The following is a 15,876-nucleotide window of genomic DNA, read 5'->3' on the forward strand; positions in this document are numbered from 1 at the left end:
TGCATACATCGCTCATAAACGCTTATATTAAAAGAGTATCGTTCATGACCGACTAAACGAGTATGGAATAATTGTTCATAACCGACTAAATAGCACTACGAGTGAACTAAATGTCCGATTTAGTTCACTAATCACAGAATACGTTCAGTAGATCATTTTAATGACCCGTTCGATCGAACTTGCTCTCATAGCCGAGAAAACGCAAAAGCTAAAAATATAATGCTCTCTCAGCTTCGGCTGTATGAGGGCCGTGCAAGCAAGTATGCTAATAATTATATTATTAGTTTCCTAGCGCTAATCATGAACTATCCTAAATTTTTGTTGACATATGAATGCATGCAGCCATGTATGTAAACCGTAACCAGCCTGTCACCCTTCCAGTCCCTTCAATACAGGGTAACATTTCTGTCCCAAACAACTAGCTTTATCTTCCGACCAAATCTTAATTTATTATCAGAATGTCAGAGGTCTCATTTCAAAGCTTTAAAATCTTTTCATAGCGAGCACTTCCTTCGTTTCGGATATAATAGCATTTTCAGAAACAACCATATCTGATTTTGAGGTTTGATCGAATAACTTTATTTTGTATAGAAATGATCGGCCGACTCGAGGTGGTGGGGTATTAATTGCCGTTAAAGCCTTTCTCCAGTCAGAATTTTTCTGTTTTAGAACGCCTACTGACGCTGAGTTAAGGTGTTTTTTTCTGCACGGAATATCTATAAAACATGCTCTTATGTCCCCCGTTCTTCTGATATTCAAGTTTATATGAAACATATTACTTGTATTAAAGAAGTTTCTTCACACGATAATAACCTATTTATGGTGTTGGGTGATTTTAATTTACCGAATATCTCTTGGTCATTATTCACTAATGAAAATTATCTAGTGCCTTCAGCACAGCACGATTTTATAGATTGCATGCTTGATCTTTCGTTGTTTCAAACAATTCAATTTCTAATCATTTGAATAGAACACTTGACCTTGTATTTGTTAACGAATATCTTATATCTAATGTGTCTAGGTCCACTCCTTTATCTCTTCCTGAGGATGTCTATCATCCTACCTTAGAGATTGCAATGCTCAATTGTAATCCTTTCATTTCGCAAAGGAAATTATTTTTTGCTAAATCAGCTTATTTATGGAACCGATTGGTCTTTCTTATATGACTCGGTTGATATGAATACTGCCATTAATTTTTTTATATCACCCTAAACCTCCTCTTAGATGAGTGTATTCCTAAGTCAATACCTTCGACTACTTTTTCAAAACCAGGGTGGTTTGGTTTGGTTTACCGCCAAATTATCACATCTAAAAAACGTAAAATCTAAATATTTTAAATAGTATAAAAAGTCTTGTTCGTGTACAGACTTGGCTAAATATTCCATAGCCAAGTCGAACTTCTTTCTCAATGCTATGAGAATTATCTAACTCGTTGTAAAAGGCAATTCGCCCGAAATCCGAGACAGTTTTATAATTTTGTAAACTTGAAGCGTAAATCTTCAAGTTTGCCATCTTCTATTTTTCTTGGGATGGATAAAGCTAGCAATGACACTGATTCTGCTAACCTCTTTGCTAATTTTTTCCATTCAACTTACTCTTCAGTCTGTCCTAATACTAATTCTTACCCTTACTATTTACTTACTACTACTTACCTTACTATTTCTTCCGCTAGTTCTATACCTCGTCCCATTATTTTACACTCTTCTCCCCTATTAGCTATAAACTCTCTAAAATCTTCTTACTCTCCTGGGCCGGACAATATTCCTAGTTGTCTTTCTAAGGAGTGCAGTTCTTCCCTTTTTTATCCATTGCTAAAGCTTTTTAATCTATCCCTTGAAACTTCTGTCTTTCCATCTCTTTGGAAAGAATCTTATATCATTCCTCTTTAAAAGAAAGGTGGGAAGTCTGATATACAAAATTACAGAGGCATTGCAAAACTGTCCGCTATTCCTAAATTATTTGAAAAAATAATCACTTCAAATTTGCAGCATTTCTGCAAATGAATGGTTTCCCCTGTTCAACATGTAGTCGTAATGAATCGGTCAACTACGACCAATCTGCTTGAGTTTACTTCCTTGGTAAATGATGCTTTCCTTTCGGAAATGAAAACTGATGTCATTTACACTGACTTTAGTAAGGCGTTTGACTCTGTGCACCATGACATTTTACTTTTTACTTGGGTAGGACCCAGGGAGTAATGCTAAGGCTGACTACCTCTAAACGGGTTCACGTTACTTCTGGTGTTCCTCAAGGTAGTCATCTTGGACCTTTACTCTTTACTCATTTTATAAATGATCTCCCCTCTGTTATATCACATGCCCATGTACTCATGTATGCGGACGATGTCAAACTTTTTCTATCATACAATAATCCCCAACATCATTCTCGTCTACAAGACGATTTGAACGCTATACAACTTTGCAATCAATTGCATTTAAATTGTTCAAGGTGTATGTCTATGACATTTAATCGTAGGACACCTTATCTTGTCAGTTATACAATCGACAATATCCCTTTGCAACGTATACTAACAGTTAAGGATCTAGGCGTTATTTTTGATTCTAAACTCTGTTTCAATCTTCACATAGATACCATCGTTAACGAGGCAAAAGGTGTACTTGGATTCATTAAACGATGGTCTAAAGAGTTGATCGAATAAAACACCTCCATCGGTCGGTGATGCTATTTAGAAAATTGTATTCTTTAAATAGGCTTTTAGCATATAATTCTATTATCTATTGTATAACCCATTGAATAATGAGGAAGACACTCATTTTGTCGACCACTTATAAATAAATAGATAAAATAAATGTTTTGTACTGAGGTTGGCTCCGTAAAAACTATGTATTTTTAAATCGATGCAAATATTTTTTTATAAATTCTTTTAAAAAATTCAAAACTAACGTGCATATGTTATGAAAAAACATCAACAGCGACATTGTGTAGTGAGCGAGATACGAGAGCCGATGACCAAGGAGCAATTTGACTGTCATTCCGCTCCGCCCTTATCTTATACTAGACCACAAATATTTTTTTATTTAAAGTTTGACAAAATGATTATTTTAATGTTAGGTTCGGCTTGTTCCTGACCACCAGGAGTCAACACATTTAAATATAAATTGGGGATGACCAGATATCCGCCGCAAGAACCTGACTAAAATTGTTTTTTTGTTGGCAGCAAAAGCCATTGTAGTCAAGTACTTGTACGCCACTGGCTTAGACAAGAGCCACCATAAGAGTTGGCCCAATATATGTGGACTATTGCATTAACTGTTTACTTAGCTGTGCGCCGCCCAAGCTCACTTAAGGTAGCCGGAAATCTGTAAAAGTCTATCTTTCACGTCACTCACTTACCGATAAACCGAAACTTTGTGTGTTTGTGTGAGGTTTTAGCTTTCGATTTTCCCACCATTAAGGATCTAGAATACCGCTCGCATATTACTTGTCCACCCAATTCCCGACTTTGAAAAGGGTCCCAACTTAAGCCCTCTTATCACACCCTTGAGATGAGAAAGGCCGGGTAATACCGGCTGTTCATTAATAAAGTGTTAATATATTTAATTAATTGAGCGTACAATTATTTCAGGATATGTATTTTAATCGCCCAGCAGTCAATTAAATTGAATGGCAGCGAACTAGCAATCAATCTTTTTGAGGATTGCATTAAATACACTCCAAATGATCTTGAGACCTTAGCCGCTCTGGCACAGCTCCAAATGGATTCAAAGAAAATGGACATGTGTCGTAACACTTGCCAGCAAATACTTCAAATTGATGGCAGCAACGAATCAGCCTCTGTGTTAATGGCAGACTTGTCTTTTAGAAAGGTATGTAACAAAATAAAAATGCTTTTGTTTGCAATAATTGCAGCTCATTACAAATGCATAAAATGTTCTAATAATGTTAATGTGATTATTAATATTGTTGTTAAAAGTTATACAAAAATATCGTCTTTTATCCCTTTGCGTCGTACATACATATATACATGCATGCATATTTTATACATGAATAGAAGCATTTATGCGCTTGAGATCCTGTTGCTTGCCTGCCTCCCGGATCATGGGCGCAAAAGGTCATTTTATTATTGAAAAAATATATTATATGTATCTCTCTTGCTCGCGATTTTGGACCAGATGTCTCCGATGACTTTTCCCCCTCTGGTTGTTCTGCATGTGCAGTCTTAATACTGTTTGGTTAGTGCTTAAATCTAATACTTAAGTATTTATTACAATTTATGACCTCGACTTGCATACTAGCGGATAATACTATGTTTACACTACTAGCCCATGGATTAAGCTGCTACATCACCTTTTCTATACTTTAAAGAAGCTCATTGTTTTCCTATACATGTGCTCATTTCTCAATTGCGACTGAGCAATATTTTCACTTGCCAATTTTTTTATAGACCCCAAGTCTCGCTCCTCTATGCTTATGATACTAGTCTCCAAATATTCGATAATCTGATCAACAATGGCTAATTTTTGGTCGACTCCGCGTACTACTGTGACTGTGACTTGTCTTATGCCAATCCGACTTGACTGCAGCGATTCCGACAACTTCCCAAGCATGGAAGTTAAAACACGGTTCAGTCGCTCCGCTTGACCATTAGCCTGTAGTGCGCCCGTTGCCACCGTTATATGCTCTAAACTCTAAAGAATTTAAACACAATGCATCCACTATCATTAACAAGCGTTTTCTTTTAGAGTTAATACTCGGTAGGGGCCTAGGTGATCAGTATGTAGGATATGAAACGGTACACTAGGCTTGGGTATACTATGTAGCGTCCTGTTGTGAATATTCTTTGGAACCAAATGCAATTTCTTATAAAGTTTTCTACCTTAATGCGTATAGAGAGGAACCAAAACGACTTTTTTAGATTATAAACACAATTGTCTGCTGCTAAGTGTCCCAATTTCTCATGTGCTATTTGAATTAATTGATCTTCCATACTGGAGGGAGCATCAAACCGTAAGTTATCTTTTCATCTATTTTGTACACAACACCATTTAAGTACGCCTGGGTCTCTCATTTGCTTTGATATTAAATCAATATCTTCTTTCGCCTACAACGCTAACAATTGGCAAAGCGTGTAGTACTGATTCTTCTATAAACTTAATTTCTTCAATATGTCTGCTACTTACTTCTTGCTTCCTTACTATCGTTCATATGATTATTTTTATAGACATCACTCAAGTTATCACTATGATCATCGCTACATTTGCCTTTGTTCTCATTTCTATGCTTATCTCTATGCTGCTCTCTACGGTTAACGCTGTGCTGATCACTTCATTTTTCAATATGGCTTTCACTTTGGGTTTTTTTGTATTACTATGCTCATCATCTAAATCAGATTGTCTCTGTGCTCTCAATAAATCCTGAAACGGCGTAATGCGTAAATAATGGCAAAGGTTTCAAGCTCAGCACCTGTAGTCTTGCCAGAATATAAAGCTATCGGATGCATTTTTCCATCATCTTGACGTTGCATTAATGCAGCACTGAAATCGTGCACACTTGCGTCAGTGTGCAACTCTGTTTCTCGATTGACAGTGAATATTGCCAGTACTGGAGGATTTGCCAATGCTGATTTGAGTGCGTTAAAGGAAAGGACCGCCCTTCTGTAATAGTTCTGTCTGGGGTTTAGCTATGCTGGCAAATGAAAACACAAAGCGGCGGAAGTACGAAAAAAAACCCAACCCAAACCTATGCCGTTTTATTTACTCAATGTCCCAAGAACTTACATTCCTTTTCTAAAAATATACACTTTTTTTGATTTTTTTCTAAATCGAATTAGTAAATATAACTAACTTGATTCATCAGCTTACCCAAAATATCTACATGCTCCTACAATATAATCCATGTATGCTACAATTTTCTTATCTCTAATAATATTTCTAAACACATCAAAAATAAACTTCTGAAAAATAGCTGGACCGTTCTAAGGCCAAATGGCATCCGTAGGTATTCGTACTGACCTTGAGGGGATACAAAGGACGTGCAGTACACGTTTTTCTTCTACAGTTATTTAGTGAAATCCTTGTTTGAGATCAACAACCGAATTTTTTTAGATACTCTAAGCAATCCTCAATAAGAGGTAGTGGGAAATTGTCACGAGCAGTTAGTTTATGCAGGCTTCTATAATCACTACACATACGGAGCTCTCCCGATTTCTTTCTCACTAAAACAATAGTAGATGCATATGGAGCCGATCTGGGTCGTATAATATTTCTTTTTAATAAGTCCAAAAAAATTTCTGTCACTCTCTCTCTCTCTTTCATAATAAGAAAGTGTACAACGAAAGGGTGTTGTATCAGTTAATCTAATACTTATCTGCTGTCTCTGTCTTTTGTTTTTTAATCATTCGTGCTTTTCATTTTATTATAACAAATTAATTTAATATTCATTTTTGTCAATGAAATATGGCTTAATAACACCTTGCTAGATAATACTTTGGATCTTACTACATAAAATAAAATAATAATATATATAATATTTAGATTTAATATTATGTTGGTTGGATAGTCTGGGAGTGAGCCAGGATGGCTTTGGTGGAGTTCAGGGTGTTAAAAAAAAAAAAATTGCAATATTGATATCAACCGAGACATATAAAAAAGACAAATCGGTTGCATCAATACGATGATTAAGTATGGAAAAGTTTCCTCTGCGAAAGCAACGGTGGGGCTTAGAGGTAGTAATGAAAATAAGATATAAGAGGATTACAATAAGACATTGCAACCTCATTGCAATAAAGGAGGGGCACACACATAAGCACATAAGATAATCGTTGACAAATACTAGATCAAGTGTTTTATTCATATGATTAGAAATTGAATTGATTTGAAACAATAAATGCGTGAAGTCCTTAAAGTCATGCTGTGCTGAGTGTATTAGATCATTTTCGGCAGTGAATAATGACCATGAGATATTCGGTAAAATAAAATCATCTAACACTACACATAGATCATTATCACACACGCATGAAAAACCTGTGTAATACAATTAATATTTTTCATATACACTTGAATATCAGAAGCAGGAGGAACATGGGAGCTTGTAATAAAGATATTGTCTGATGGAAAAGACACCTAAACTGAGACAATCTCAGCATCAGTAGGCGTAGTAAAACAGGGTTCTGATTTAAGAGTGCCCTAAACGGCTGCTAGTACCCCACTACCTCGAGCCGGCCGATCAAAATCCTTAAACTCAGATAATGCTAAATTTACCCATCTTTCTGAAAATGAGACCTTTGATATTCTGATAATGAATGGAATTTTTTGCGGCAGTGATGGTATCTTGTCTTTGTACCTTTTTTGCTTAAACTCGTAAACAATCATATGTGGAGGCCAAAATTTAGAATAACAAATGATTGGGAATGAATCATGTAAAACATAAAAAAAAACACAAATTATGACATACCAGCAGTAGTGGAGAAATTAGATTTGATTATTGACACGCTAGCAGAAAATCTGATAGCAATATCAGCAGCCAATGACTCTCAAGTGGTGACAGACGAATGTCGAGACACATAAAGTAGGAAATGATGGCAAAACAGGAATTGGAGGGGCCAAAGAGGCACCGTGATTGCTTTTAACAATCAAGGCTAGATTTAGTGCAGGTATATCTTTGCGGAAGCAGTTTCGCTGACTCGGGCAGGTTTAACAAGAGGGTCTATTGGGACTACTCCTAGAATACCACAGTGGTAAAAATCGCTTGAAGGAAAGGGTAAATACAAAATTTGCGGCTTTATTCGGCGATTGCTAAGCTTGGCTATTTGTTAAGCAACTCAAAACTCGAGTTCAAGTTACTCGAGAGCTTTTAAGAATTGATTTCTCACGCAAGCCGCCGCAGCCCTTTTAGGCGATGGCAGCGAACCTGTCGTTATCACGCCCAGTAAGACCTGCATCATAATCATACACAACTAGCAATTAGTTAATTCGTTGCTTTACTACGACCTGCTGGATTCACTTTTAAATACGAGACTTATGGCAAGGGCTCTTAATTGTATTCATCTAAAGATTTCACGGGCACGATATTTTACAGACTCAACAATTGTATTCAGCTTATTTTTATCGCATGCAAGCTGATGGAAAACTTTCTTACCCAACTGCGTGACTGAAATACAAAAGTTACGAAGTATACAGGATAAGTTTAAAGTAGAGTTGAAATTAAACTAGGCAAATAAAATTGTATCTAGGTGATTGTATCTCACGTTGGGATTTTTTGAGGCATCCAGTAGATGAATGGGCTCACGCGCAATAGTTCTGTAGTGACAAAGCAATACCTGAACAGAGGACGGAAAAGTTTTCACTTGCAGTGAGTTTCCTTGAGACGACGGCGACTTACGATGCTATCGGGGAATGTCAATTCACAAAGAATTTTTGAAACATCAGCGCATGTTCAGCTACAGTTATAGGTGGCGTAGATCTATTTTCTCTACATTATTTACAATTTATAAAATTTAATACTGCGTGAGAAATTCATTAGGTTAAAAAATAAAGGACCTATTAAGTCTATAAAAATGTAATGTTTAAGTCCCTTCATCCTAGAAGAATGCCAATAACAAAATTTTCTTTTGCTCACACATCTGTCTGTGCCTGTATGTAGAGCTCGAAATTCAGAAATAACATTAACTTCAAATCTTATCAAATTTTCCAGGGACAGGCAGGCAACCAACAGGTACAAAAGCGCATAAATGCTTCTATTCATCAAAAAGAATGCCAATAATGAAATTTACTTTTGCGCCCATGATCTGCCCATTTACGCACATTTGTGTGTGGTTGCCTGTGTGTAGAGCTCGAAATTCAGAAATCGCTATAAAATGGTAAATGCACACATGCCAACGCTTAGGTACCCGTACCTAAGAAAACGAGCTAATTGCAAGAATTTCTCATCGACGTGGTAACCCCTTTCGTTATTTCATATTATACGGCTTCTTCAAAAGGAAAGACATTTGGAAAAATTGAATTCGTGCTTTTTTTCTTGTGCGGTCACATACACAAACACATTTAAACGATCCTTAAACATAAAAAGAGAGCATTGAGAGCTCTGACAGTAAGTCGGAGCGACATAAAAAAAACCAGCGATGCCTATCTATCGCACAAATTATATGCATGAGAGTAAGCCGAAGCAGTTTCCTGTAGTGTAAGCGAATTAAAAAACAGCGATGCCGTTCTACCACACAAGGGCGTGTCGCGAACCCCGAATAAAAGCAAAGGCGATTTGGGACCAGGAGTGTAAAATAAAGCATGTCCCTATTATATTACACCCATATCAAATTCCAGTGGTAGTACACCGAATGGCTTAGAAGCACTGACTCTTGGGCATTTTTTGGTTGGCCGCCCACTTAATCCGCTAGTGGAACTATTTGACTAAGCACTGGTCAACCTTTTGCTGACCAACCATTGGAAGAGGATTCTCGTAGTACACAATATGTTTTGGCATCTTTGGAAAAGGGAACTTTTAAACGGAGGACTACTGCGAGCAACATACACAACGCACCGCCTGGACAATGGTTTTATATAATATTATTTTCTGAAAAAAAAAAAAAATAGTAATTGGCGTATGAGCTTTTAATGTTAATAGTTCATTAATTCCTATTCGAGAGTCGTATATTTTTATAGCCTGAACCCAATAGAAATGAGTAAAAAGGGTATCATATATTTGTGCAAATGTATGTAATAGGCAGAAGAAAGCATCTACGACCCTATAAAATATATAGTACAAGCCACAATTCAAATGCAACTGACTTTTTGGGAATACACAAATATTCTATAGCCCTTGAATTGAAAATGGGTAAAAACTTATAATATATTTATGCAAATGCATGTAACTGGCACAAAAAAGCATCGTCGATGCCATAGAATATACGTTTTATGGAACAGTATCACAGCCAAGTCGATATAGCCATATCGCTATACGTCTGTCTGTCTGCTATACTTCTAAATCTCAGAACTTATAAGAGCTGGACGTTTAAAATTTTGAACTTAGGTCCTCCTAGTGTCCGCACAGTACAAGTTTGTTTTCGACGATCGATAACTTGGCCCGTTTCCAGCAGATCGAGAATGAGATAATCTCTTATGTCTTAGAAACTAAAATCAATAAATTTGAAATGGAGCTTCTTGAATATAATATTAGTTAGCGAGTTGCCATATTCTGTTTTACAAGCTATATGTCAAGTTTGGTGACTCTAGCTCTTATTATTTACCAAAATTTTCAAAAAAATAGGATATCAAAATCGATTTTTATCGAATGATTGGAAACGGCGTAAGTTATCGATTATCGGAACCAAACTAAAGAGTTTGGCACTAGGAGCACCTACATCTAAAATTTCTCTAGCGTTTATAGGTTCTGAGATCCTTGCGTTCATACATACGGACGGACGGACAGACAGACGGACACGGCTAGATCGACTTGGCTATTGATGCTGATAAAGAATATAAATACTTTATGGGGTCGGAGTTGTAAAATGAAAGATATATAATGATAATAAATACTATTTTATAAGCTACATTCCAATGTTGGTTACTCTAGCTCTTATTGTTTACCAAAATTGCCCAACAACGAGATTTCGATATCGATTTTTATCGATTACTTGGAAACGGGGCAATTTATCGCACATCGGAAACAAACTCGATCTTCGGTATCGCATAACACCGTACTAAACTTTAACACTATAATAGGATGGACTTATTATTATCACTTATTCCGACAAGAAATCGCTACGGGTCCTGCGACAGGGGTTAGAGATGCTCAGGCAGGGTGACGATGACGATGTCAAACGCAGGTTGACTCTCATCACAAATAAGTCAGTTATGACGTATGTGCATGACAGAACAACAGTACTCAAAAACTTGCCATCCAGCTCTGGTTTTAGCTAGCGAGGCGGACAAACGCTTTAAACGTAGCGGGCAAACAATGCCGGTCAAGCGGTGAATACTAAAGAGGATCAAAGTTAACCGCCAGAACCTATGAACGCTGCTCCCTCAATGTCGCAGATCAGGCGTACGAATTTTAGTAAATGTCGGGCAGCTAATACGCAGGTCGAGAATGAACAGGTCCATTCAAACGTATGACATGCCAGAGGCGGCAGCGGGTTCAGACCAGTAGCATGCCTCTGAGTACTAAGACCAAGATGATATGGTAAATTTTTTAGGGAGGGCTTCTGGCTACCGTTTATCGAACGCTGTCTGGGTAAAAACGAGATATCTTAATAGACACATTGGCGGCTAAGAATTATGTCGGCCCCGTAAAAGAAGTAAAGAATGTAATTCCGGTACATTGCTTCTTTACCGTTAGTTCGAGATAACAAATGTCTACAAAAAGTAAGAGGTTCCAGTCGGTAGAGCCCGACTAGGGAATACCCTGAACCCTCTTATTCCAACACCAAATAAATTAAAAAACAAGTAAGAGATTCTAGTCGGGAGCTCCCGACTAGGGGATACCCTGAACCCTCCTCTTCCAGCATTAAATGCATATATATATTCTATTTTAGAAGCTATTTGTCAAGTTTGGTGACTCTAGCTCTTATTATTTACCTAAATAGCCCAAAAAACAGGATATCAATATTGATTTTTATCGATTGCTTGAAAACAGAGTAAGTTATCGATCATCGGAAACAAACTCGATCTGCGCATGAACATTTCAAATATCTAGCTCTTATGGTTTCTAATATTCTTGCGTTCATACATACGGACAGACAGACGAACACGGCTACATCGGCTCGGCTGTTGATCCTGATCAAGAATATATATACTGTATGGGGTCGGAGATGCCTGTCTTCTTCTGCCTGTCTGATACATTTATATTTTGCACAAATAGAATACCCATTTTACCCATTTTCAATGGGCTCAGGGTATAAAAATATGCATGGTCCCATTCTTTTACTCTAGCTGTCCATTCTAAATATTCTATGTTTATTCATCGGTTACGGGGCGCAAGTACAATTCCAGTATGCAGAATATTATCATTTAAGTTATTTACTTTATTACTAATGCTAGTTGTATCGCTTCACCCATTAAAAATGGTAAATATGTATAAATTGTAAAGTGATAATTATAATCTTTGCATTACTGAGCCGCAATGCCAGTGATTAAAGAGAACCAGTTGTTCTCTCTTAAAATTAACTTAAACTTAATCTAATTTAACCAGCAATCCAGTTGAATCATCGTCTCCATCGCCCTTATCAACGTCGTGGCACCACCCTCAGGAAGGCCTTATTGGCACATTTATATACACTTTAAGAGTGTACATACGTATGTTTGCACATATTATTTTCCTTCTACAAGTAGTAGGAAAGTGTAACTTTTCAGCACGGTTACTATTAATCTGCGTCCTTAATTTAAAAATTATATTTCATAAATATTTATTATGATTTCATAATTTTAATAACTAATAATTCTGTTTATTTGAAATTAGTAAATTAGTAGTATATATATATCTATTAGTATATATATATATATATATCTAATCATTGTGGTAGAAGAATGAGTATTTTCCAAAACACTCTTATTTCAATTGTCTTCAGAAGAAGCTGCAATCAATTTAGTCTCTAGCCCATTGCTATCAGACTACAAATTTTTTCGTGTTGTCAACTGCTGATTGGCGATATTTTATTTTTCTAACCAATTAACAACGATTTTGAAACAAATAAACTATGTTAACCGTTGCGTAGTTTTTAATAAAAAATTGTTTGCATTGCTTCGAAATCATTTTTATAAAATGCAACAATCGGCAATAACAGCAAAAGCCACCGATTGAGTCCTATTTGTTGGTATTGAGTTAAAGTAGTTTTGGTACCCTTGTTTTGCATAGATTTGCTGTTCACGTTTTGGAGCCAGCTGTTTATTCTGCAATAGTTCGAGAGGGCGGGAACGGCGATTTGCCAACATGCATATCGCCTGATGATACATACTGATGTAAAGGAAACAGTTAGATTAGTAAATTATTATGGCAGTGGAAATAACTATGTTCGTTTTTTTGGAGTTTTGTTTAGTCAATCGATTGTTCGTTTGTCTTACTCGTAGTGGCAAGTCTATCAGGTCATGAGGTCTTTTTACGTTGCACTCTATGTCCGCAGATATCACGTGTGAAGAAAACGACACGGGAGGGATGACCTGAGGCAATCGACAATCAAACTTAGGTAATAGCATTCTGAAATTGGAAAGCGTATTCCAGATCAGATGGCATTTCAATTTATGAGATTACAAATTTGTGTCCTTTTTTATACCCTAAACATATTAAAAATGGGTATAAGAGTATATTGTAAATCCAAATGTATGTAACAGGTAGAAGGGAGCATCTCCGACCCCATTAATTGTATATATTCTTGATCAGCACCAATAGCCGAGTCGATCTAGCAATGGCCTTCTGTCTGTCTCTCCGTATGTATAAACGCAAGGATCTCAGAACCTATAAGAACTAGAGAAATTTAAGATGTAGGTGCTCGTTAAAATCGATATCGATATCCTGTTTTTTGGGCAATTTTGGTAAATAACAAGAGCTGGAGTCACCAAACATAACATATAGCTTCTAAAATTGATTATATATGTGCATTTGATGATGGAAGAAGAGGGTTCAGGGTATCCCCTAGTCGGGAGCTCCCGACTAGAACCTCTTAATTGTTTATTCTAAATATTTAGGCAGGTATTTATTTTGTAGCAAAATATAATATTATTTTGGATAATTGTTTAAGCATTCTAGTTGTGATTTCTTTTGTTTTCTACGGATTAGGTATCGTAAGAATTTAGCTTAAATGGCGACTGGCAGAGATTAAGGTGATCATAGTTACCAAACGCGTTTTAGGGGTCGGACAACGGATAATAGTGAATGTGGCGTTGGCTCAAGTCCAGGCAACTTATAGGCAGTTGTTATCCGAGGGTATAAGTGATGCGATTAGGGAGGAGAATAGGGCTGCTTTTCTTTAATTAAGTGCCCTTTCATCGGCAGATCCGACTTATCGCGGTGCCATACCCTAGGGATATTTTAATAACCATTCGATTAAAATTTCGTTTCCAACCAAGTCAGTGGATAGAGGACATAATGCGCACTCCCGAGATGGATGATTGAGTGTTTCAAAACCCTTTGTCGTTTCCAAAACGGTGGTTAGGTGGTTGAGAATAGGGAGAAGAACCGTCCGACTACCTCTGCACTAATCTCGAGCAGGGGGCAACACACTCTTGTGAGGTGGAGGGATGTAAGTTTCGTTCTACGAGAGAAGCAGTCATAGTTCCAGATAGAGTTCCTTCCGCAGCAAAATCAATGCCCATGGAAAGAAGTTCTAAGAACCTTTCACACGCTCTTGCAAGGTAAGGCTGGGGATTGGTATTGGTTGCATGTGAGGCAATCAACAGTCGATAGTTGGCCAGTTCTGAGAAGTTCCATATTTGATCAATTTCGTGGTCTGACCATATCCGAATGTGGGAACCGCTACAGCGTGAGAAAAAGCCTAGATAAGGGACACGCGATTATATCCACGTCATGCGAAAAGTACCGTCTCGTCTTCGGAAGCGTTTTCCCGACCGACATATGGTGAAAATAATAAACAAGGGACATACAGAAAATTAAGCCAGACGTATACGCGATGGACATATACACAGTCGATCAGTTGCGGAATGAGGTCAACGAGGGGGAAGCAAATTTGGGAAAGCTGACCGGTCTATGCGGCTTCATTGGTTAATGATCTAGAGGTGGAGATCGAAGAATCTTGGTAGAAGTTCCCTAAGATCGGAGGCGCACGAACAGAGACTGATGCTGGAACTGTGGGGGGGTGCGGGAGTCCCAAATGTCCAGAATGCTCGGGAAACGGTTGGGTGAGCGTGAAGAGGCAGGTCGACTCACGTTCGGGGATGTAGTCCGCCCAGAAGAAAGAGTTGCCGAGCGGCCAAAAGAAATTTGTAGTAATAAGGGTATGCATTGAATTAGGTATTAAGCTCCTGAACAGAAATTGAGGAAATGCTTAGAAAGATGACATAACAATGTTTCAGGCTAGGCAATTAGATGGGATGCGAATAGTGACACGCCGTATTAGAAAAGGACGAGACCGCTTTAAAAGACGTCGCCAAGCTCATGGATTTTCCATTAAGACCACCCGCGTTCCATAATCCGATCCTTAATTGGCTCATTTTGATGGGATATGGCGAGAAATCGGCGACATCAGGATGTGCTGAATTTCGGAGATTTTATGAAGTGTGCTAAGGATGTAGCCCATTCTTAGGTAAGCCATAACATAGCTTCTTCAAAAACCGCGTCTCTCGAGTTAGTATCGTCATTCGGTTGATTTCTAGTAATGTTGTTGGGATGCCTTTCGTACGCTTTCTCGTCCGATATATGTTGGGTGGTGTCTATTCTCTGGATTGCCCGATCTAAGCATGTCCGCAAATTATATGGATTTACCAGCTACCATGGGAGGAGGGATAAATTGCATTGCATTCCTATTTTACCGAGCGTGGTTATTATGCAACTGGTGGACGGGGGCCGAGATATTAGGGGCAGGTTAACGTACCTTAATTCAGTCAATTTACCATTTACAGCCTTTGTAATTGGCAGAGTGTTTTCCGCCATACTGTTGTCAGCAATTGGATGGGATCGAATGGGAATGCTGCCTGTGTTCATTCTGCGAGACGAAGAGCGAGCTCTGTGCTCGGCGGGCTGGCTACCGCGTAGGACGCTAGCAAACGATTGTTGGCCGGGAACGCAACTGCGGGCAGGAGGGGGTGGTTCGGGGCGACTATCTTTGGAGCGTCTTGCGTCTCGGTCATTTGCCTTGTGCTAATTTTTTGCTGGAAGAGGTATTGCACGTACTTCTTGCAGTCCCTGTAGCTTGCTGCGTGTGATTCGCCACAACGGTAGAAGCACTGATCGTCATCTTACCCAAGTGTGCAT

The 15,876-nt window shown here is 37.9% G+C and overlaps 1 protein-coding gene across 5 annotated transcripts in view; it reads left to right on the forward strand.

Annotated features, from left to right (window-relative positions):
- LOC26531925 (tetratricopeptide repeat protein 21B) overlaps positions 1-15,876 on the forward strand; it is a 161,649-nt gene that overhangs the window by 127,708 nt on the left and 18,065 nt on the right. For 4 of the 5 annotated variants that reach the window (XM_032433956.2, XM_070207610.1, XM_070207609.1 and 1 more), the window contains one exon: positions 3,587-3,827. In XM_032433956.2, coding sequence (XP_032289847.1) covers positions 3,587-3,827 — 241 coding nt within the window. Of the gene's footprint in view, positions 1-3,586; positions 3,828-8,652; positions 8,737-15,876 lie in introns of those variants that run through there. The other variant, XM_070207611.1, reaches the window with a different exon arrangement.

This window comes from Drosophila virilis, chromosome 2, assembly GCF_030788295.1.
Source record: "Drosophila virilis strain 15010-1051.87 chromosome 2, Dvir_AGI_RSII-ME, whole genome shotgun sequence".
In the NCBI taxonomy this organism is placed as follows: Eukaryota; Metazoa; Arthropoda; class Insecta; order Diptera; family Drosophilidae; genus Drosophila; species Drosophila virilis.